The sequence below is a fragment of the Epinephelus lanceolatus genome, chromosome 6, assembly GCF_041903045.1.
Source record: "Epinephelus lanceolatus isolate andai-2023 chromosome 6, ASM4190304v1, whole genome shotgun sequence".
Lineage (NCBI taxonomy): Eukaryota > Metazoa > Chordata > Actinopteri > Perciformes > Serranidae > Epinephelus > Epinephelus lanceolatus.
The window spans coordinates 43370666-43395571 of NC_135739.1; the positions used below are offsets into that span (position 1 = coordinate 43370666).

Consider the following 24906-nt stretch of genomic DNA (forward strand, 5'->3'; position numbering starts at 1 on the left):
ATCCCTCTGGCACTGCCAGCTCTGCCCATAAGCAGTTTGACACTTAGTTTGTGGTTTAAATTTTGCTCTCTGTAATCGAAGCCATTGATTTTTAACAGTTCTATTCTGATTCAGAGTAACACATTATCTCATCTGAGAGAGCAGAATTGATTGTTTTCAAGCAGCACTGAGCATGGTTTCTGTTTGAGAGAGAGAGAGAGAGAGAGAGAGAGAGAGAGAGAGAGAGAGAGAGATTGTGTCTACTGTATGTGAAAGAGTAATAGTGATAGTGTAGTGCAGGCTTTTCTAAATCTATTTTTCTTGATGGATTGAAAATGTCTGCAGTGGTGTTAAAAGCTCTCCTGACCTTGGTACTTTGATAGGTAGACAATATTTCACAAAATAACAGTGAAAATCATTATTGAAATCCTTTTTAAACCGCTTACTGGCAACAAACTTTCTCATTTCAATCAGTCTTCATTTTATCACTACTTTTTGTGATGCAGTGTACTTACTGGCTTACACTTCTGTTAGGAACCAGGTATCAGGCGCGTTATTAAAACAAGGCAAATGTGCGGTTTCAAAACTGATTTCAAGGCCCCAAAACTTTGTTGATTCCTTATTTTTCTTACCATCAATAGATCTAAAGAAAATACCAAAACCAACAATGAACTGGTCATATTAATAAGAACTTTATGTATATCCCAAACCTGTAGAGGTCGTCTGAAATTAGATCAACAAAAATGTGCAATGATAATGAAAGTTACTTTATTGGAATTAATATGGTCTCAACCCCACATGGAAGTACAATTTCTTTTTCTGCTGCTTTGCAATTTGCAAGGCATTTGGTGCTGCGTACGATTTGTTGTAAGAGGCAGCCTTGTTCGTAAAAAGATCATTGAACTTCTCACTAGCTGCAGTCTAAGCTTGAGTATGCTTAGGTAAAAGTCTGTGTTCTTGTCACAGGTTAAGAGTGCCACGCTACTGCAACAACATAAAAACAGAAATAAAATCAAGCTTTCATCTCACATGGAATTTGGACATAGGCCATTTTGAGTTCTTTACTCTGCTTGACACAAAATCCCTAAATATCCTTACCAGGTCTTTCCATGTCTCTCTAGCCATGCTTTTGTAATGTTGGGTTTCCCACACATGAGTTTAAGTATTTGCAGTTGCCTGAAAATTAAAATGTCTGGCACCACAAATAGATTTTCTGTTTTTAGAGCTGGACTACTAGAAGCAATATTGGAATATATATGTATATAAGTTCGGTCATTTATAGGACCACACCAGTGTAGCGTAGGGCAAACTCCGGGTAGTGTCGGAGCAGCTGAACTTCAGGTGCATTGAAATTGAAACTTTATCGTTAATTCTGCTGGATCTAAAAGTTTGCATTCATTTGCAGCAGCTGCTCCTCTCATCCATTAATCTGATCTGATAAGCTCTGAAGGGGTCAACAGATCCATTATCCACCCCACAAGTCACAAACTGCTGCTGAGAAAAAAGGAAGCCATGGAGAGCTCCCCCTCCACTGCGTTCATGGGCCCACAAAAAAATTCAGACAAATAATGATACAGAAGTACACACAGGCATTAAAAACAACAAAACAAAAGTCTGCTTTTGTCCCCAACCGCTGTCAGCTGAAGCTACACGTACACTCTAATTGTGTTGGAAACACTTGGTGATTGGGCAATTTCAGCCCCTTAACTAGCGAGATGCAACGACACGCCACGACAAAACATCATCTATCTCCGTCCAAGCAGTGCTCAAACATTTATCTAAATTAGTCTGCACCGAGTTTGAAAGAGAGACTGAATAAGCAAGAGATGAATAAAAAGGATTAAACACATCACGTTTTCATTGGCCTAGTCTGAGTGGCCGGAAGTTCGCTGCATAGATCAGCCTCTCATTGGGCGGAAAGAGCCACCCGCTGAAGTCCCGCCCTACCACCTCTGGTTGTGTAGCAGTTTTCAACACATGCTTTAATAACTTTTGTGGTGTTTGATCTTGCGGGGATGTAGCCATTTTTCTGCCATGGTTCGCGTCCTGTAGGCGATATTTTTGTGGGCGTGTTACACCAAAACCTGTTTCCCCCCACAATATTTTTGCAAGCGCACCATTGCTGTGGCACCGCCCAGAACCACTGTGATTGGTTGAAAGAAATACAAGCAGCCGGGGCGTTTTTTTCTCCAGTCTTAAAGTGGGAGTCGGCCCAGCCAGGCCTTTCTTTTCTTGAGAAAGGACTGGTGAGCGAGACTATCATTGGCCTCCATACTCTTACTGTTTACTAACTTTCTGGCCTGTCCGTGACGTTGAACGTGACACTAAAAAGTACCCCACACACACTCAGAAAGGCATATTTGTCATACACCCACTAATTTTGATTAAAGACTTTCTCTGCATCTCTTGCTTATTGTTTTGACTTCATGGCGTTCAAGTTCACTCATTTGCCTCAGCTCATATCAATCATGCAGCAGCGTTTTTTAAGTAAAAACAAGAAGTACTCTTTTTAACCTACTGTACACAACCTGCCAGGATCAAACAGCACAGACAAAATTAGTGACTAGCTTGTGAACATAGTGGACCATTTCCAGCCAAAGCAAATATTTTTCGCAGAACTTGGTGGGGACCAAAACTGAGCTGGAGAATGCGTATTGGAATTATATTTTCCAGCACAACACCTTAAAAAGGCCATGATTTAATCAAATGTATGTGCTGTTTAGGTTGTTTTGGAGTTCTACCACCACGTGACTTTGTAATGCAAAATGAACTATATATATTTTTGATCTGTACAGAGAGGTTGGAAAGTATTAAGAGATGGGCTAACATTGTTGGTTTTTGTATTTTTATGGGGTTTTTTGACAGAAAGAAAAGTATGTAAATAATGCCAATATTATTCCACATTTTTTCTAGGTTGTTACTCATTACAAAGTAAATCTGCATATATTGAAATAAACTAATAAATTACCAACATCCTACAGCCTCACTAACAAGGCTTACGAAGCTTTTACTCACACTCTCTGGTAATTTGCTCATTAATTGTGCCTTTATCAGTTGGTCATACACTGCACCATTACTGTCTTGTGATACTTTCTGTTCAGGACATCAGCATCCCATGCATAATGACAGACAACGTCCAGGAGTTTGGAGATGGAGATAACACTGATTTTGAGACAGTGTTTGTCCTCACAGACTTTGATTCTCCCGACTACAGCTACCTCTACAAACGTGACAACCGTATCGTTGGGCCTCCTGTTGTGCTGCACTGTGCTGCAAAGGAGGAAGTAAGTCATTGATTCACGGTATATTTATTTTAATTTGTTGGATATGAAATATGTCACAGACTAGATTCACAGACATGATGTAATCAAAAAGTAATTAAATTCACTTGTATATGTCAAATAACAGTATTCCCCACCTTGGTCTAAAGCAAGGCTTCTTAAACCTTATCAAGGTGAAGTTTAAATGAAGAATTTACAGCTTTACTATTAAATTCTCACTCTGAGAAATGTTTTCCATTTTAATGTGGGGAGAACCGACCAGAGACAGGCCAGAGATGAACCTTGATTTCAAAAAGCAGGATGCAAAAAATACATTATGGCTTTGAACAGGATGGTGAACAGGAACTGCTTCTGCCTGCTGTGCCGTCTGTCTAAAAGAGACTTCACACAGGATGCTAATGTCAAACATGAACCATATGCCTTGACTGTGGCGTCTGTCAACAAGACAAAGCGCTCTGCATGTTTGTCAACCGAAGCACACATACACATACACACAGGTTTAGACTGCATTGCAGAGATGTATATCTCTTGATAATAACTGAAATGGTCTGAGGCCATTTTGCAGTTTTTCATTCATGTCAGACATTTATCTGACCTGAAAACTATTAGGTGTTGGAGTCACTATTCAGCCTTTTTTTTTTTTTTTTTTTTAACTGTACTGGTTTAATTTATTCGTCATATTAAGACTGAACAAAAATTCACTTTTGTTTTTGCTCCCATTTTTACAGGTATAAGGCAAAGATCTAAGACTTTCTTTTATGCACTCAATAGATAGTCACAATAAAAGGCTACTCTAAATTGTGCAGTTTGATCACACAACAATGCCACAGATATCCCAAGTTTTAAGGGAACGTTTCATTGGTATGCTGACTGCAGGAATGTCCACCAACTGAATGTTCATTTCAGTACCATAAGATGTCTCTATTGTCATTTCCCTGAATTGGGCAGTGCATTCAACTGACCTCACAACCACACAAGTCAGTTACCATGACAAACTGCTGTCAGGTCAAGGCCCCGGTGAGGACGACAAGCATGCAGATTAGCTTCCCTGAGACGGTTTCTGACAGCTCGTGCAGAAATTCTTCTGTCGTGCAAACCAATTATTGTATCTGCTGTCTGGGTGGCTGGTCTCAGATGATCTTGCAGGTGAAGGTGCTGGATGTGGAGGTCCTGAGCTGGTGTAGCTACAAGTGCTCTGTAGTTGTGGGGCTGGCTGGATGTACTGCCAAATTTACGGAAACGACATTGAAAGATGTCTTATGGTAGTGAAGTGAATGTTCAGCTCATAGGCAACAGCTCTGGTATTCAAACAATTATATAGAATCCATGTTGAGTTAATTAATACATGTCAAACGCTGCAGTAGTATTTTCAGTGGTCTGCCACTGAATTGTTAATTATACTGTTAACAGAAAAAATATCATTTAGAGTGTTTAAATGTAATTTGATGTCTTTATTGCGCTGATTTCTGCTTTTTGCCCTCCTAGCCTCTACAGTTTTCATGTCGTCCTCTCTACTCCACCACAATGCTTAACCTGTCGCTGTGTTTCACTGGCTTCAGGAACAAAGAGGAAATGGTGAGTATATTAACGTAGTGGGACACTTACTAATAGGATGTTTCCGTGGTAGGCTGAAAGTCATGCTAAGCCATGCTGGGAACGGCCTACTATGTCATGTGTCTGTTTTTTCATGGCATGGTCTTCTGTTTATAGGAAAATGCAGCAAGATCCTGTTGTCTGTAGCTTTTAATCTAACATCTTGCCGTGGCTATTTCTGCTTGCACCATTCCTCCATGCAATATTTGAAACCAATTGGCTGACCGACATTTGCCGAACATGTTCATTTTTGTTATATAGACCTGTTTTTTTATTGAAGAATGGCACCACTACCACAGATTTGGTGATCATAATGTGAAGCAGCAGCAGCAGCTCACTCGGGTTAGCTGCGGGGGGGCCTCACATGTTTGCGTTACGGTACTGATCAGCTGATTATTACAGATATATTGGTATGCATATATTTGCTCAGTTGCCAGTTTATTAGGAACACCTACTCTAAAATTAGGCTAATACAACAGCCTGGCAATAAAAACTCTTTCCTTAAGGTTATCATTTTCAATTGTTAGAGACATTTTTTAATTGTCATTTTGGCAGCTACAATTGTGATTCTATTTAATTATTATTTAATGAGAACACTAAATACTAGAAACACTGGATATAATGCAATACAGTTCAACAGTACTGCAAACAAGAGCCATCAAAATATCCATAAAGTTGAATCAACACCTCAAAAACATAAAAAAACCCCTGAAAATTAAAACCTTAATGAAAGTAGAATTTTACTCCAAGTCTGTTATACGAGTTGTATAAGGATTGTATTACAAGTTCAAAGTAGTTGTACCTAATAAAGTGGCAAAAGTATGTTGGCCAATAAAACCCCATTTCCACCAAACACTTTCGGTATGGTACCTTTGGAACCCTTCCACATAGTGTTTCCACCGCAGACAGTCCTCTTTGATGTGGGCGGGGTTGTTGTCACTAACTGCTCCGTCCAGCACTCACTGTATTTCCTCCTTTATCAGTCTGCACCTTGGTTATCGTCCACAGAATGGGGTTGCATGCTGACATTTTCAGAACAAAATAGAACAGGCTGGAGTGAGAGTCTCTCTCAGTGGGATGTTTAAAAATAGCGCGTTTGTGCATTAAGTCCTTCTAAAGCCCCGTTTCAGCTGAGCAGTACTTTTCAGTTCGGTACTCTCTTTTTCCGTTTCCACTGCAAAAAGTTGTGGATAGTAATAAAGCAAAAGAGAAATGGGAAAAGGAATTTAAAAAAAGATACATCAGCAGAAGATTGGAAGCATTCTTTAGGTGAACATGTTAAAACCTCACAATCGAAATTCTGGAGGGAGTTCGCATGGAAAGTGAGCATGAGATATTTCATTATGTCTGACAAACTAAGGAAGTTTTGCCCTGGAGAAGAGACTAGATGTTGGAGAGGATGTGGGGAACATGAAGTAAATTATTTACACTCTTTCTTTACTTGGATTAATAGCAATAGAAAAACATGTGGCGTATGTCACCTTGCTATTTATTTTCCCTCTTTGAGTTAAGCTTGTGCTGTTTTTTTGGTTTTTTTTCATGTAGAAGAACTTGGTGAATCTGGTTCATCACATGGGTGGGACCATCCGGAAAGATTTCAGCACCAAGGTTACTCATCTCATTGCCTACTCCACTCATGGAGAGAAATACAGGGTTCGTATATGCTTGCTTTTTTGTTTACTCTGATTTTGTTTTAATCTTACTGTGTGTTTTCTGATATCATACTACTGTGCAGTTGGACTGGGTAATATTGTTGTGCCCTCATTTCTAATGATGTCGAGAGTAGTTTTAAATTGACCAACAGGTAAAATTGTATTATAAGTTTTAATTAGTGTTGTAAAATGTTCCAGGTGTGCGCCACAAAACTAAAAGTACTTTTCCCAATCCAAGACTGATGACTTTCTCCCTGATTTTGTGTTTAGATGGGCGGATACAATTTCAGAGTTTAAAAAAAACTCCCTACGTTGCAGAACCAATAGTAAATCTGCAGGGCGGTCCTTCCGTGGCTCGCTGAACTCTTGTGCTCGTAAACATAGTCCGACTAGAAACACGTGTAGTGGTACAAAATGGCTCAAGTCGCTGTAAGTCCTTCATTTCCACAATCTTGTGGACTGAGCACACGTTTGATAAAACGGAGTTAAATCTCTCAGCATCCATTTTCAAGCTCTCTGTGTGTTTGTTTGTTTGTGTGTGAGAAAAGGGGAGCGCACATTTCCGGGAGGGCGTGTCCTTTTCAGAAATGCAAGAGGCGTTGCTTTGTTGCTGGCCGTTTTCTCCAGTGTGTTAAACACACTTCAGAAAGGAGTGTCCCCAGACTATCAGAAGGCGGAGGGTTCTGATTGTCTGGTGGCGAGACTACTGAATGACAGGTCAATCAGGAGTAATGAAAACAGGGTAGGCAGATTGTTCTGTGAGCATTGACAGCGGAACAATTTGGAGGTCTAATATAGTTTTTAAGTGGTACATAGATAAATGTCATGCCTGTTTTCTGATATTATTAGGGATGCAACGATAGATTAAAATGTCTCAATACTGATGTGGGTGTGTGATGTTATCTGCAAAGGTATTACATGTAAGGTGCAATATATTGATTATGCTCGATATATTGCGGCTTGTTCCACGTGGGATGTATGAAATGACAAAGCCAATAGCATTAGACTTGCTTCAGCGTTTTGCTTCTTTCGCCTTCTCTCTCCCTCTCACAGACACAAAAAAAGAAGAACAAAAGACTTACAAACATAATGCGTCAAACACACTCCTCCGCCCATCCAGACCACTCTCACCTGGGCAATACTTTGAGCAGTCAAGGCATGTGCTTTGGATCAGCAGGGCTCCACACCGCGACCATTTAGTTGCATTTTGCGACCATGGAGCTCAAGTGCAACTTGCTGATATTAATAATATATAAACTGGAGAGCTGTGTTTCCAGCTCACAGTGAATAAATCCTCACTTTTGATGGTGCCATGGTTACAGTTTAACTTTCTGCTAATTACTAACAACGAACTGTTGACTGGAAGCTTAAAGGCACTGTATTTAAGAATGTGGCCACAACGGTTACTGCACTCAAATTCAAAATACTGCCGCAAGTCGTGTCGGCCCCCCCTCCCCTACAGATTCGAGGTTGCTGGAAAGCGGCATGCTGGAGACTGATTTGTTTGCCCATGGGTGGCTGCCGTGGCAGGGCCGCGTTGCCACGTCCTTGATCTTCGGTTTTCCAGCGGACCGTTCGAGCAAGTCCAGTTTCTCTGCTGCTTACGCTAAAGTCCACAGCAAAATCATACAGAAACACTTCCGGCCCGAGATGAGTCAGATGCTTCAAAATTAAAGCACCAGTGGCTGTGCTTTTATTTATTTCATTATAACACTTTTTTTTTACTTAATCATAACAGTACTTAAACTTTATTATAACAGTACTTTATTTATCTTTGTTATAACAATACTGCATTAAACGTCATTATCATAGTACTTTAACTTTATTAAAACAGTTCACTCACAGAGGCGGACTTAGACCATAGACTGTGTAAAATAAGGCTCAAACCTAACAAGAAAATGGAAGCACATCCCATCAGATGTATTATTTAATAAGACTCATTTTTTCACCTCATCATTTTTCTTTGTTAATATTGTGATCAATTTTGCATTGTGGACTCTATTGTGATATTATCATGCCGTGAGTTTTATGTATCGTTACATCCCTAGTTATTACATCTCCCTTGGTCTTTCTCACCTCTTGGTTGCACATTTTCTCATTTGTGTTTTCCTTTCCTTTCCTCTCTCTTTACTTTCTTTTTTTGCCCTTATGTTTCAGCTGGCAGTGTGCATGGGGACTCCCATTCTCACTCCATCGTGGATTCACAAGGCCTGGGAAAGAAGAGATGATGTGTAAGTTTAATGAAAGAGGCCTTTGCAAAATTCAAAGCTGCTCTCCTTTATTACAGATTTTCTCTGCATATATGACTTTGTGAATGTGAAAAGTTACCTGGGCCAACCAGTGTGAGGACTTCTCTTGTCCAGGTTGACAGTGAAATACAGTTATTCTTGACTGTTGCCTGCTCTATGTCCCTTTCTGCTGTGTTTCTGTACTCAGTGAAAAAATATTTGTGAGAAAAAAAACACCACTGTCTGACATTGCTGTAAAATTGATCAGCAACATTTTGGCACTGCTCAGGAGCCGTTACTTGTGTTTTAGCTGTATTTATACATGGGCACAGTGCTTAACAAGTAAAGTAACCACTTGCTGGACACGTGAAATTTTAAGTCAGCCCCAGCCATGCTCTGGGTTCACTGTTGTATCTTAAATGTGTATGTCATGTTCAAGAAAACATGACAGAAAATCTGAAACACTGTCTGCACCACACTTTAAGCCCAGTTCAGATCAAAGATTTGCAATGAGACGAGACTCACAATGGATCATTTTATAACATTATAAAAACCTGCCGGTTCACACCAATGCAACTAGATTAGACAGTGTATCCGCTCTATGCAACAACTATCTAGCTTCTGTTGTGATTTCCAGCTTTTCAGGCTTATATTGTGGCTGAATATAATTTGTAGCTTCTTAAAATATGAATTTGGATGGTGATAGTGAGATACTGGCTACAGTTGCATTTGTAGTGGTGTTGAAACGGTGAAAAACAGAAACTAAACTAGAAAAGCACTCGGAGAGCGCAGACCTCCGCCGAGCAGCTCGGATTTCCCGCCATTTTATTATTTTATCCACTTCGCTTCAACCGATCGCCACCAAATTTTTATCATCTGTCCCTTGTCCCATTATCAACCTTTCCTGAAGATTTCATCAAAATCCGTTCAGAACTTTTCGAGTTATTTTGCAGACAAACAGACCAACGCGGGCTAAAACATAACCTCCTTGGCGGAGGTAACAAGCATCAGATGGACTTTATTCACAATAAATAAATAACAATTATATGAATAACCAGCATCAATTAATCAGTCAATGAGACTATGGGCTCTAGTTTTGCAGGGCAAGGTGGGGGCGCAGCGCACCTGCACTTCGCCAACTCGGTGTGGCCAGGTGGATTTTGCAAGTTTGGCACACCGCTCGCGCTGGCGCAGCTACTCCTCTCTCCCACCTCTGCCCCTCCTACCTGCAAATTCAATTTCAACAATACACACATGCACAAACTGGACATATACAGTACAGGCCAAAAGTTTGGACACACCTTCTCATTCAATGCGTTTTCTTTATTTTCATGACTATTTACATTGTAGATTCTCACAGAAGGCATCAAAACTATGAATGAACACATGTGGAGTTATGTACTTAACAAAAAAAGGGGAAATAAGTGAAAACATGTTTTATATTCTAGTTTCTTCAAAATAGCCACCCTTTGCTCTGATTACTGCTTTGCACACTCTTGGCATTCTCTGGATGAGCTTCAAGAGGTAGTCACCTGAAATGGTTTTCCAACAGTCTTGAAGGAGTTCCCAGAGGTGTTTAGCACTTGTTGGCCCCTTTGCCTTCACTCTGCGGTCCAGCTCACCCCAAACCATCTGGATTGGGTTCAGGTCCGGTGACTGTGGAGGCCAGGTCATCTGCCGCAGCACTCCATCACTCTCCTTCTTGGTCAAATAGCCCTTACACAGCCTGGAGGTGTGTTTGGGGTCATTGTCCTGTTGAAAAATAAATGATCGTCCAACTAAACGCAAACCGGATGGGATGGCATGTCGCTGCAGGATGCTGTGGTAGCCATGCTGGTTCAGTGTGCCTTCAATTTTGAATAAATCCCCAACAGTGTCACCAGCAAAACACCCCCACACCATCACACCTCCTCCTCCATGCTTCACAGTGGGAACCAGGCATGTGGAATCCATCCGTTCACCTTTTCTGCGTCTCATAAAGACACGGCGGTTGGAACCAAAGATCTCAAATTTGGACTCATCAGACCAAAGCACAGATTTCCACTGGTCTAATGTCCATTCCTTGTGTTTCTTGGCCCAAACAAATCTCTTCTGCTTGTTGCCTCTCCTTAGCAGTGGTTTCCTAGCAGCTATTTGACCATGAAGGCCTGATTCGCGCAGTCTCCTCTTAACAGTTGTTCTAGAGATGGGTCTGCTGCTAGAACTCTGTGTGGCATTCATCTGGTCTCTGATCTGAGCTGCTGTTAACTTGCGATTTCTGAGGCTGGTGACTCGGATGAACTTATCCTCAGAAGCAGAGGTGACTCTTGGTCTTCCTTTCCTGGGTTGGTCCTCATGTGTGCCAGTTTCGTCGTAGCGCTTGATGGTTTTTGCGACTCCACTTGGGGACACATTTAAAGTTTTTGCAATTTTCCGGACTGACTGACCTTCATTTCTTAAAGTAATGATGGCCACTCGTTTTTCTTTAGTTAGCTGATTGGTTCTTGCCATAATATGAATTTTAACAGTTGTCCAATAGGGCTGTCAGCTGTGTATTGACCTGACTTCTGCACAACACAACTGATGGTCCCAACCCCATTGATAAAGCAAGAAATTCCACTAATTAACCCTGATAAGGCACACCTGTGAAGTGGAAACCATTTCAGGTGACTACCTCTTGAAGCTCATGGAGAGAATGCCAAGAGTGTGCAAAGCAGTAATCAGAGCAAAGGGTGGCTATTTTGAAGAAACTAGAATATAAAACATGTTTTCAGTTATTTCACCTTTTTTTGTGAAGTACATAACTCCACATGTGTGCATTCATAGTTTTGATGCCTTCAGTGAGAATCTACAATGTAAATAGTCATGAAAATAAAGAAAACGCATTGAATGAGAAGGTGTGTCCAAACTTTTGGCCTGTACTGTACATGCACAAAGTGGAGAGATGTTAGAGTGGGCTGCCCATGACAGGCGCTCTGAGCAGTTGGGGGGTTTGGTGCCTTGCTCAGGGGCACTTCGGCAGTATTTATTGCATTATTAATGTGCCTGATATTCTGGAAACCTGCCTGTGAGGTTTTGGCGACGTGTGCGCACTGTCCGCCGGTCAGCCAAACTTCAGCTTACACCGGCTGCGCTCCCCCTGCGCTGACAGTAGACCTGGTTTCAGCTGGCGAGCTTTTAGCGCACCTTCAGTGAAGCCTTTTGGCACGAAACTGTCACTGCAACAAGCTGTATCTGTCGACACCTCCCCCTGCTGCGCCGCCACACCCATCTCAGCGCACCTCGGTCTGCCAAACTACCAAACTGAGCGCGCCTCAGGTTGCGCTGCTCGAAACTAGCTCCCTGCACCACGCCGGGAAACTAGAGCCCCGAGTGTGTGAGGGGGCATGAGCTCATACAGCGAGCAGCAGCAGTGACCCACCGTCTGACACCAACACATAGTGAGGACAGAAACAGATGGCTCAGCAGGGACGGAGCACCTGCCGCAGCAAGCGAAAAAAAACAAAAACAAAAAAAACAAAACAAAAATAACATTGGCACTTGTATATATAAAAAACTAAACATAAATTGATGCGCACAATGACTGAGTAGTAGTAGATAACCATGATGTAGTATGTAAGGACAGAGACTGTGATGTTAAAGGCAGATGCAAAAAGGTGTGTTTTGAGTTTACTTTTGAAGGAATCGACTGTGTTGGCTTCACGGATTTGAATGGAAAGGCGGTTCCAGAGGAGAGGGGCTCGGTATGAGAAGGCTCTACCACCTGCTGATGATTTATTAATTTGGGGATGGATAGGAGACCGAGGTTATGGGATTGTGGAGGCCTGATTGATAAATGTGGAGTAAGTAGAGATGATAAGTAGGATGGTGCAAGTTCGTGTAATATTTTATAAGTTAAAAGTAGAATCTTGAAGTCCGATCTAGTGTGTACAGGGAGCCAGTGTAATGAAATGAGAACTGGGGTGATATGGTCAGATTTTCTGGTTCTGTTTAATATCCTGGCAGCAGTATTCTGAACGAGCTGTAGTTTCCTAATAGTTGAATTTGGTAAGCCAGAGAAAAGTGTATTGCAAACAAAAGCGTGAACCAGTGTTTCTGCATCAGTCATGGAGAGAATGGGATGAATCTTGACAATATTACGTAGGTGAAAATATGCTTTTTTTGTTATATTATTAATATGGTCTTCAAAAGAGAGATTAGGATTGAATAAAATACAGAGATTTCTAACACGGGGGCATTGTGAAATGATGACCAGCTAAGTTTAAGGTGAGATTGCAGAATTTGTTTCTGATGTGCTTTAGGCCTAGGATTAACATTTCAGTTTTTTCAGTATTTAATAGAAGGAAGTTTGATGACATCCATTGTTTGATTTCTTGTGTGCACTGTTCTAGATCGATCAGTTGATGAGGTGTCAGGCTTGATGGATATGTAGAGCTGAGTATCGTCTGCGTAGAAGTGGGAATCTAATTTGTATTTATTAATTAATGAACCGAGGGGTCGCATGTAAATAGCAAAGAGAATGGGACCAAGCACAGACCGTTGTGGTACACCATAATTGACCTTTTGCGTTCTGAAGAGCAGTTATTATGAAAAACAAAGTGAGATCTGTCGGTAGGGTAGGATTTGAACCAGGCAAGAGCAGAGTCGGTGAGTCCTATGTAGTTTTCTAGACAGTGGAGTAGAATATGGTGATCAAGTGTATCAAACGCTGCGCTGAGGTCTAGTAGCAGCAGTCCTGAAGCTGTCGGAATCGGAGGCGAGTAGTAAATCATTGACCACTTTTGTCAGTGCGGTTTCTGTACTATGGAATTTTTTGAAACGGGATTGATGAGGGTCGTATAGATTATTGAATGAGAGGTGATCAGTGAGTTATCGGGCTACTGCTTTTTCTGGGATTTTTGAAAGAACAGGGAGATTTGTAATTGGTCTGTAATTATTGATTACATCAGGGTCCAGGTTATGTTTCTTGAATAGTGGCTTGATTACACCTGTTTTAAAAGATGCAGGTACTGTTCCAGTAGTCTCGCCACCAGACAATCAGAGATCTCCGCCTTCTGATAGTCTGGAGACACTCCTTTGTAAAGTGTGTTTAACACACCGGCGAAAACGGCCGGCAACAAAGCAACGCCTCTTGCATTTTTGAAAAGGACACGCCTTCTTGGAAATGTGCGATCCCCCTTTTCTCGTCCGCAAGGAAACAAACACACAGAGAGCTTGAAAATGGATGCCGAGAGATTAAACTCCGTTTTATCAAACGTGTGCTCATCCGTGAAGAAAATATTTTTTCCAGCGGATGTCTTAGTTACAACATGATTGAGCTAACTGTAGTAGTTTCATGTCGTATCCGACAACGGGAGGGTTTTAACAGATGACGTCCTGATGTTAGCTTTGCTGCTGCTGTTCGCTGTCCCTGTCAGCTGCAGCCACTGATGCTTTCTAGACATCGTGATTTCCCAAAACTGAATAAATACCACACATAGCAACACAAAACTGCTTTGCTAGCTCAATCATGTTGTAACTAAGATATCCGCTGGGAAAAATATTTTTTTCACGGACCGTTTAATGAGTTATTACCTATTACAGACACCGCTAACAGCTAAGAAATAGTAATGTTTGTTCAGTGATTGTGTTTATCGACTTTACAAACATCAGATTAGTCTAAACGGTGATACAGTGATGTGAAAAATGTGATATATATAAACCAGCAGAGCTTTTAGCAGTATATGAGTCATGGCCTTGTAAAAGATTATGTTTGTTTCTTTTAGTCGGCGAGAATGTGTCGCCACAAACGCGACAAACATCCACTAACTTTGACGGCGTTTTCTGCGAGCACGGGTGAGCCATTTTGTACCGCTATACGTGTTTCTAGTGGGACTATGTTTACAAGCACAAGAGTTCAGCGAGCCACCGAAGGACCGCCCTGCAGATAGGGATGCACATTTTGAAAAAATTTTCTGACCGATGACCGACTCTCGTTAACCGATTAATAACCGTTAACTGATAAGATTAAAATGCGCTATTGAGTGTCTGTGACCCATCAAAAAAGTACCGTTACAACAAATGCTTTTTTTCATAAGGGGTTTATTTTTTAAATATGCAGATGAGGGCATAAACAATAATGTGAACATGAGGATTTTTTTTTTACATTGCCTCAAACCTGCAGCGCTGCTGAAGTGTGAACGGAGTAAAAAAAAAGGAGGAGGACTACGCTGCAGTAGCCTATACTGTGAACGGAATACAACAGATTTGCACATATTTAACTTAAATAATTAGGTATCAAATAGCCTAGATGCCTGACTTTCTAATGAAAACAGCATAACAAAACGAAAAACACACTTTAAATCCTCCAGTGCCGTTATAACATTTTGAAATAGCGGAGTGTCTCTCATGCATCAAAATATTAAACTTATACAAATAAATAACAACAGCCAGATTAACAAAACAAAAACACACTTTGAATCATACAGCGTGCCCAGTGCGCTGCATAAGATAACATTTGAAATAAATAAAATAAATAGCGGAGTCGGCTCTCGTGTAGCCTATCAAAAATATTTAAACTTAGGCCTATAGATAGGCTACAAATAGGATAAATAACAACAGCCAGATTAACAAAACAAAAACACTTTGAATCATAACTGTGCATAAGTGGCCCATAGCCAGCCACTGGAAGTCCTCACGTGTAACTTAAAAAATAACTTATACCGGTAATTTCTTAAAATAAAATAGCAAATAGTATAGCCTGCCTATATCTCCCGTGTATCATATTTTATAACTTATTAAAATAAATAGCAACAGCCAATAGATTAGTAAAACTGAAACACACATGAATGCTCTCGGCGGCGGCGCTGTAAAAAAAAAAACACACACACAACACAACACTTTTTTTAGATGAAAATTTCAGTCCTCAAAATAAAATAATCAGGCCAGGCCTACGTACCTCAGTCCTCTGTCAGACAGCTCACAGGTTTTGATTAAGAAAAAGCAACATGTCAACATGCTCCGGAGTTAGCCTGGTGCGCAGTCTGTTCACTGTGAGACCCGCAGCGGAGAACACCCGCTCAGACGGCACAGATGTCCCGGGAACACAGAGGTAGCGCCTCGCTAGAGTGGCCAGCCTCGGGAAGCACGTTTGTTGAATTTTCCACCAATCAAGAGGATTAGTATCCAGTGAGGGTAGATTGTCTCTCATATAGGTGTCCACCGCTGCCTTTGGATCATCACCTTGTTTAGGGGTGCTGTAGTCATCTCCCAGGAGCAACATCATGGCACTGCCTGGGCGGCACCGGATTCCAGCCTGGGCAGCAGACACCGCTTTCTCCGCATCCTCACCCGAAGCACCACCTGTCTCATCACCTCCACAAGCAGCGCCAGCGACAGGCTCATCTTCAGTGGCTACTTCCATAGTAGCACAGATTTCCAGTAGTTTTGCTTTTGCGGCTTCTTTCTCCCTTGGTGAAAAAAACCTGAGATGTTTATGGCGTGGGTCCAGGACACAGGCGATCAGCGCTGGCTTGGCCACCAACTCCTCCGTATCAACCTGTGGTGAACAGTATTATAGCCTAATTAATTTCCCTCTTATTTCATAACGGAACAAAGCATAATAATAATGATAATAATTAGGCTACTATTATAGCTAAATAGATTACCCCCATCCGGTCACACAATGACTGCCGGACCTTCACCTTAAACTCTCTCACTCTCTGGCCGTCATCTTCAGCTCTCGTCAGGTGTTTGTTTAGCAAGCTGAAGGTGATGGGATAAATGTTGGAAACTGACACCTCCTTTTCTGTGGACATGATGGTGGTCGCACATTTTAACGTCTCCAACACCGGCACAGTCTCCTCCATTATCTGCCAGTACTCGTCTCGGATCTCAAGGGTTCTGGCTTCTTGCAGTTTTGTAACTGTTCGGTCGGACAGAACAGCTGTAACTGCCCACTGTTGTTCCAGGAGTCTTGCGAACATGTCACACACCGAGTTCCATCTTGTTTTACACGACTGGATAAGTTTGTGTTTTGGAAGCTGCATTTGGTCTTGTTTGGCCTCCAGTGCTTTGCATGCAGGAGTGCTGTGGTTGAAGTGTCTGACAAGCCGCCCAGCTGCAACAATAACACGATGCACAAAAATGTTGAATCCATCATTTACCGCCAGCTGCAGTCTATGCGCAAAACAGGAGACTGAGTCCCAGTTCACCCGTCCCGGAGAGTTGGCAGCCACAATGTTGCGTGCGTTATCGTGGACGCATGCAGACACTTTCCCACTGAGTCCCCATGTCTCCACCGCATCATTTAGTTTAGCTGCGAGGTTGTCAGCTGTGTGTCTGCTTGGCATACTCTGTGTTAGCAGGACGGCAGATTTAACTTTCCAATCCTCATCGATATAGTGACATGTAATTGTCACATATCTCTCCGTTGTGAGCGCGGTCCAGCAGTCGGTTGTAAGAGCCATGAACTTTGTGCTTGCAAGCTGTGCTTTAAGTTCTTTTTTTCTCTCTTCATAACGGGTTTCAAGTCGATGGGTAATGGTCGGCCTTGATGGGATTTGGTAATTAGGCTCGATATAGCCCAGTAGCTCCTGAAAACCCTCGCCACTGACCACGCTGATAGGCAAAATGTTGTTCTCCACCATCGAACAAATTTTCTGAGTTATCTGCTCAGACCACCGCGCATCGCATCTTCTCCCCGCTATCATGGAGAGCAAAGTTGGCTGTAGTCCTCCATCATCTGATGCTTGTGGATGTTTGCTTTGCAAGTGGTATTGCATTGTGCTCGTACTACTGCTATATTTCAGTGTTGCACTGCATATTTTGCAAATAACCTCATCATTCTTTCGGTCAAAATGGTCCCACACATTACTCATTTTTGCTGCGAATTGCTAAATATGGCGGACTGCACGAGTCAGTAGTCTGCACGTGTCGACACGCCCCCATGAGTTGATTGACACAAGTGGCCAAAAAAAAAAACAAAAAACCAACCGATAGTGTTAATCGGTCAAAGTTCTTGTTATCGGTTAACGGTTAAACGGTTAATCATGTGCATCCCTGCCTGCAGATTTACTATTGGTTCTGCAACGTAGGGAGTTTTTTTAAACTCTGAAATTGTATCCGCCCATCTAAACACAAAATCAGGGAGAAAGTCATCAGTCTTTAGTTAAGCAAAGCGTCTAAAGACTGACTTGTGAGTCTACTGTTCCAGTGGTAAGAGAGCTATTAATTATATGTAGTGCTGGGCTAAGAATTGGGAAGAGGTCCTTAATGTACTTAGAGGGAATAGGATCCAGTAGGGAGGTAGTGGAATTGGAGGAGAAAACCAGTTTAGAAAGAGTTTCATCGGAAATTGTCTCAAAGTGGGTGAGTTTGCAAGGTGAAGACAGGTCGTATGAAACCGCCATGCCCTGGGTGGGAGATGGGAGAGAGGATATTGCTTTTCTGATGTTGTCGATTTATTGGTGAAAAATTCTATGAAATCAGAAGCAGTATGAGGAATATTGCACATAGGGGATGGTTTACATGTTAATTTAGCTACAGCGTCAAAGAGAAATTTTGAGTTATTTTTATTATTTTGTATAAGTTCAGAAAAGTAAGCTGTTCTAGCGGCACAAAGAGTGTGTTTATATTTACGAAGGCTGTTTAACCATTCAAGCCGAAAATTATTTAGCTTGGTTGATCTTCATTTATGCTCGAGCTTTCTGCATTTTTGTTTCATAAGCCGAGTGTTTTGATTGTACCAAGGGGATGGTTTTGGTCTAATTTTTCTGTTATAGAGAGGGGCGACTGAGTTAAAAGTATCCAGTAATGCAAAATTGAAATTTTCTGTGAATTCATTTAGGCAACAGGAGTGATCCATGGTGGTGATAGTTGATTTGAGTTTCTCACAAAGTTTATCAACAGTGGATGAGTCGGTGCATCGGGTAGTATAGATTTTAGAGTGGCTAATATGACGATTAAAGATGAATGTAATTTTAAAGGTGAAGAAACAGTGATCTGAAAGGGCATTTAGGTGTGGTGAGATAGCTAGATCTGTGAAAAAGAGGCTGCGTGTAAGGATCAGGTCAAGTGTGTGACCATAGAAGTGAGTGGGTTCATTGATTTGTTATGTCAAACCAGTAAAATCGGTCAGGTCTAGAAAAGCTTTACTGAGTGGTTCAGATTTATCGTTAATATGGATATTAAAATCTCCCATAATTAAAAGTTTATCAGATCATGTCAGCATGTCACAAAAAAAGGTAGAAAACTCTGATAAAAACTGTGAGTAGGGCCCTGGTGGTCGATATAAAATAGCTATATAAAATGACTGTAGCTTGGAATGCATAACAAGTACTTCAAAGGATGTAAAAACAGTGATGTTTCTTGGATTTAACTGAAGAGAACTGGAGTTATATATAGCAGCAACGCCCCCACCTCTTCTTGATGACGTGACACTCGTAAGCTTGTGTAATTTGGGGGGGATTTGGCCATCTGAGTTGCAGGTGACATTATCAGCAGGTTTGAGTTGAGCTCAGACTGGCCAGTTCACACCGCTGCAACTTTTCTCTGCAATGTTATGAAACGTTTTGTTTTGTCTTGTTGCGAATCATTGATCTGAACTGGGCTTTACGTTGTTATCTCTCCCTCAACTGTGTATCTCACTCGCTGAGCAAATAAGTGACAGTCACTTCCACTTTTGCCTTTAAATGGCTTATCTCTGAAGTGTTTCAGTGTGTGAATTGCAGTTGTTCATTTTATTATTGTTGCACTTAATACAGGTCTAGCATTAACTCTTGATTATTGACTATTCTAGTGAGACGGACAGTGTCTCAGTGCATGTTTACAATATAGGCTTGATCTATGCACAAATCCTTTGAAATATAACAGTAACAGAATCAACTTTTAATGAAACTGTACTTGACAGTTGAAAGACCTGTCACATTATTTTTGTGTGAGTGGAACAATTATGTTTTAAGTACTTGAACACAAACCCAATTGCAGAAATGATGATGTGATAGTATTGACTGTCCCTTTGTTTCTCCCACTTTCATGTGTTCAGGCACTTTCATGCAGGAGAAGAAGAGTTTCGAACAGAGTTCAAAGTGCCTCCGTTCCAGGACTGCATCCTCAGTTTCTTGGGTTTCTCAGTTGAAGAGAAGGCCAACATGGAGGAGAGGACTCTCAAACACGGTCAGTGCAGCAGCACACAACGATCTGGCAAAGTGTCTGTGCAGCAGTTGTTGTTTTTTTGTGGTGGCTTTCTGGCAGACAGGCACACTAGTTACAGTGTTCACACTTCTATTGTACACTTGCACTTTTGTATATATTTGGTTTATGGAGTGAGGTGATAAAAAAATGACACAGCTTTTAAAACACTTTGATACTGAATATTGTTCTTACTGAAGCCCGAAAATAAGCAGCCTGGTGAGACCATCCTGACGAGGTAAGCTCAACTTTCTGTTTAGCTTTTTGTATCAGTCTGGACTCACTGCCGCTCCAAACACTTAAAGTGGGTGGGAGTACTCACCTTGACCTAGACAAACTTCTCCAGCAAATCAGCTTAACAAAACACCAGGGAACATCTTCTTCATTATCAACAGAGCCGTTTCATAAATCAAGCTTTTGCCAAATCCAGTAGAGAAAGAATAGAGAAAACACCTTTTCCTCGAGAATCTCAGTGAGTGTATACTCTTCTTGTTTCTTCGTTGTTACTGACTCTATTTCTGCAATAACTTTACTTATTACTGTGTTTACTCTACTTATGTTAGAATTAGCACTTGTTTCTTCAGGAGCTGCTATCACTGTTCTTCAAGCGGCAGTCTGCCTTTAATGTCATCAGCTACAATGCAGTCCCTGATTGGCTGAATAAGTTGTCAGCTATGGTACTGATCCCTGATTGGCCCCGATTGGATTTTATTTTCTGGAAAGTGTTATTGGGTGGCACCCAGTGCAGACTGATTGAGAGAACTAAGTAGGATGTTGAGCTGACATCATCAAGATGGTCATACAAAGCTAGAAAATAAGCTCTGTGGCAAACAAAAGTTTATGATACTTACACGTTTTGTTCAGCAAGATAATCTTCACATATGGAAACCACAATTTTTGAAGCCTAAATGCAGTTGCAAGAGGTAAGAAGCTAATGTTGTCCTATAATTGAAATACACCATGGTCGGATGATTTAACATCTGTACCACAACAAGGCTGTAAAGCCATGTTTGGCGTGATGATGTTCTGTAGTCTCATTTAGCTGCTTGTTATTGACCACCTTTTTTAATACACATATAAGCTTCAAAATTTCTCATAGTCTCGAGTAGGTTATTCACTGACATATTTCATGTCCGAGAACAAAATGAGACAAGGGAACCGGATGTGCAAAAATGCTAACTCATTTCTGTATTTAAGACTCATTCTTGGGGCACTCAATTTCTGTTGGGGAGGGGCTTTATTGAATGGTCAATTCTGATTTAGCTAAAGTAAAATTAGTAAATCTGATCCATTTTTAAAAAGGTGTTTGTGTATATATGTGTATGCACATTTACATATTTTTCCATCATTATCTCTCTGTTTTTCTGTATCTTAGGTGGGAGTTATCTTGAGGTTGGAGATGAGAGGTGTACACACATGGTAGTGGAGGAAAACTCAGTAAAGGAACTGCCGTTTTCTCCCTCCAAGAAACTGTTTGTGGTCAAACAGGAGGTAGGTAGTTTTAAGGAAAGAGTGCAGTTTCAGTGCTGCTTCTTAAGACAAACAAGTTTGACACCTCTGAAACTAGCTCAAACACTACCATGACATAACATACCATATACTCTAATGTTTTGCAACAGGAAGATAAAGATACAAGGGGGGCAAGGGAAAAATAATAGGTCCTTTCAGTTTTTTCCTCCTTAACAGAATGCCGTCATCATCTGATCAGGATTCCTTTTAGATTAAACCTCAGTTGATACCATCTCTGCTCTCCCTCTCTCTGTCTGTGCTGTCAGAGAGAGGGATCAATAATAGATTTCCTCATTCCAGTGGATGAATAATTTGAGTCAGGGTAGAGTGGTGGTTTAGGTGTACTTCAAACCCCACAATCAATATGGCTTTTTCTTTATTCTGCTCGTTATATTGGTTTTCAAAGGGGAGTCTATGTCACTGTAGTATCAGAAATCTTTTGTTTCTACGTAGCTCTGTCCAAACCCAGCAGTCAGTAAAAGCAGTTTTCTCTCTTCTGTGGTAGTGGTTCTGGGGAAGCATTCAGATGGACGCTCGGGCTGGAGAGTCCATGTACCTCTACGAGAAGGTGAGTGTGTTTATAGGTGATGTTATTAATTCAAGCCCGATGTATATACACTGACCTAAAGGATACTGCACACTTATAGTATGAAATGTAAACAACACCAAGACAAACAGTTTAAAGGCAATGGATCAACCTTTTGTTTAATTCTCTTTGTCACTTTTGTCTTTTTTAATAACAAAGCACTTATATTTATGTTGCTCCCATTCTTGTTTCGGTACTTTTCATTTACTGTAGAGTTCTTTCTATCATTTGAAACCAAACCAAGGACCCCTATTCAAGCTCTCCAGGAGAGAGATTTCATTCAGTATGTTTACACGCAGTTGAGCTACACTTATAGGTCAACTAAGCCATTTAATTGGACTACTGTCCTTGTCTCAGTATACAACAATGGGACGGGAATTGATTTATTGACTGAAGTACAGTACAGGCCAAAAGTTTGGACACACCTTCTCATTCAATGCGTTTTCTTTATTTTCATGACTATTTACATTGCAGATTCTCACTGAAGGCATCAAAACTGTGAATGAACACATGTGGAGTTATGTACTTAACAAAAAATGGTGAAATAACTGAAAACATGTTTTATATTCTAGTTTCTTCAAAATAGCCACCCTTTGCTCTGATTACTGCTTTGCACACTCTTGGCATTCTCTCGATGAGCTTCAAGAGGTAGTCACCTGAAATGGTTTTCCAACAGTCTTGAAGGAGTTCCCAGAGGTGTTTAGCACTTGTTGGCCCCTTTGCCTTCACTCTGCGGTCCAGCTCACCCCAAACCATCTGGATTGGGTTCAGGTCCGGTGACTGTGGAGGCCAGGTCATCTGCCGCAGCACTCCATCACTCTCCTTCTTGGTCAAATAGCCCTTACACAGCCTGGAGGTGTGTTTGGGGTCATTGTCCTGTTGAAAAATAAATGATCGTCCAACTAAACGCAAACCGGATGGGATGGCATGTCGCTGCAGGATGCTGTGGTAGCCATGCTGGTTCAGTGTGCCTTCAATTTTGAATAAATCCCCAACAGTGTCACCAACAAAACACCCCCACACCATCACACCTCCTCCTCCATGCTTCACAGTGGGAACCAGGCATGTGGAATCCATCCGTTCACCTTTTCTGCGTCTCACAAAGACACGGCGGTTGGAACCAAAGATCTCAAATTTGGACTCATCAGACCAAAGCACAGATTTCCACTGGTCTAATGTCCATTCCTTGTGTTTCTTGGCCCAAACAAATCTCTTCTGCTTGTTGCCTCTCCTTAGCAGTGGTTTCCTAGCAGCTATTTGACCATGAAGGCCTGATTCGCGCAGTCTCCTCTTAACAGTTGTTCTAGAGATGGGTCTGCTGCTAGAACTCTGTGTGGCATTCATCTGGTCTCTGATCTGAGCTGCTGTTAACTTGCGATTTCTGAGGCTGGTGACTCGGATGAACTTATCCTCAGAAGCAGAGGTGACTCTTGGTCTTCCTTTCCTGGGTCGGTCCTCATGTGTGCCAGTTTCATTGTAGCACTTGATGGTTTTTGCGACTCCACTTGGGGACACATTTAAAGTTTTTGCAATTTTCCGGACTGACTGACCTTCATTTCTTAAAGTAATGATGGCCACTCGTTTTTCTTTAGTTAGCTGATTGGTTCTTGCCATAATATGAATTTTAACAGTTGTCCAATAGGGCTGTCGGCTGTGTATTAACCTGACTTCTGCACAACACAACTGATGGTCCCAACCCCATTGATAAAGCAAGAAATTCCACTAATTAACCCTGATAAGGCACACCTGTGAAGTGGAAACCATTTCAGGTGACTACCTCTTGAAGCTCATGGAGAGAATGCCAAGAGTGTGCAAAGCAGTAATCAGAGCAAAGGGTGGCTATTTTGAAGAAACTAGAATATAAAACATGTTTTCAGTTATTTCACCTTTTTTTGTTAAGTACATAACTCCGCATGTGTTCATTCATAGTTTTGATGCCTTCAGTGAGAATCTACAATGTAAATAGTCATGAAAATAAAGAAAACGCATTGAATGAGAAGGTGTGTCCAAACTTTTGGCCTGTACTGTATGTCCGTCTCAGCTGATAGATGGTGATATGCCCCCTTTCAGCGTGTTAAAATTTGACCCTTTTCTGGTTGACCTATTATGTCGCAGACCAAACAATCTGCAAACAAGTTAGCTATAGTTAGCTAGCAGCAAACCTGTATTTTAAAATATTTAACTCTATCAGCTGACACAGCATGAACTGTGTCTCCGTGTCCGACCAAAAATGCACGGCTCTGGATGTAGATTTTTCAATTCCTACCAACTTCTTATGTTCCACATTTAATGCTATTTGACTTTCAGGTCAAAGCCTGGGGTAGAGACTGTGGAGCATGCGCAGAGTGCCTTGGCCAGTTTGGGTCCGATTGACTATATACATGCAGGAGTAAATCGACTCCCAATTGCAATATCTGGGTGTGTTAGTCTGACTTCAAGATTTGATTTAGTACGATTTCAGTCTGACCAACATGTTTACTTGTATTTTAAAAGTCTGGTTTTAATCCGACTAACACAGTAAATCAATTTTCTCTTATGCCATGTAAACATAGTGAATATCAGGGTTCTATGTGCCCTTTTCACAATTTGAAAGTTAAAATTTTGCCCATCAAACTGTCACTTTGAAAAATTTTCTTTGATATTTTCTACTTTATTCTATTTATTTATTAGTTTACTATTTTTTGTTATTTTGTGCACTTAGTGGCGTTTATTTCTGCTGTACTGCTGCAACAACTTATTTCCCTGCAGGGTATCAATAAAAGTGTATCTTATCTAAAACAAATGGAAACTGTGAAAAATGTATTAAACAACCAGCTATCTTGCCACATCAAGATTTAGGATTGTGACCATTTAAACAGAGTGATGTGTCATCCTATAGCACAATCAAAAACACAGATTCAGCTCATTTTTGTTGAGTCGACCCTGCAGCT

General features: G+C 41.2%; 2 protein-coding genes across 5 annotated transcripts in view; one reads left to right on the top strand and one right to left on the bottom strand.

Moving 5' to 3' along the window:
• Positions 1-24906, top strand: part of ect2 (epithelial cell transforming 2) — a 108145-nt gene that overhangs the window by 26686 nt on the left and 56553 nt on the right. For all 4 annotated transcript variants that reach the window (XM_033620789.2, XM_033620792.2, XM_033620791.2 and 1 more), the window contains 7 exons: positions 3081-3263; positions 4746-4835; positions 6399-6506; positions 8663-8736; positions 19736-19866; positions 21257-21372; positions 21896-21958. In XM_033620789.2, coding sequence (XP_033476680.1) covers positions 3081-3263; positions 4746-4835; positions 6399-6506; positions 8663-8736; positions 19736-19866; positions 21257-21372; positions 21896-21958 — 765 coding nt within the window. The remainder of the gene's footprint in view (positions 1-3080; positions 3264-4745; positions 4836-6398; positions 6507-8662; positions 8737-19735; positions 19867-21256; positions 21373-21895; positions 21959-24906) is intronic.
• LOC144463718 (E3 SUMO-protein ligase ZBED1-like) lies at positions 15671-17655 on the bottom strand. Its single transcript, XM_078169108.1, has 3 exons — positions 16359-17655; positions 16109-16249; positions 15671-16057 (listed from the first exon to the last, which is right to left on the bottom strand). Exons 1-3 carry the CDS (start codon positions 17568-17570, stop codon positions 15671-15673), a joined length of 1740 nt encoding a protein of 579 aa, XP_078025234.1. The 5' UTR covers positions 17571-17655.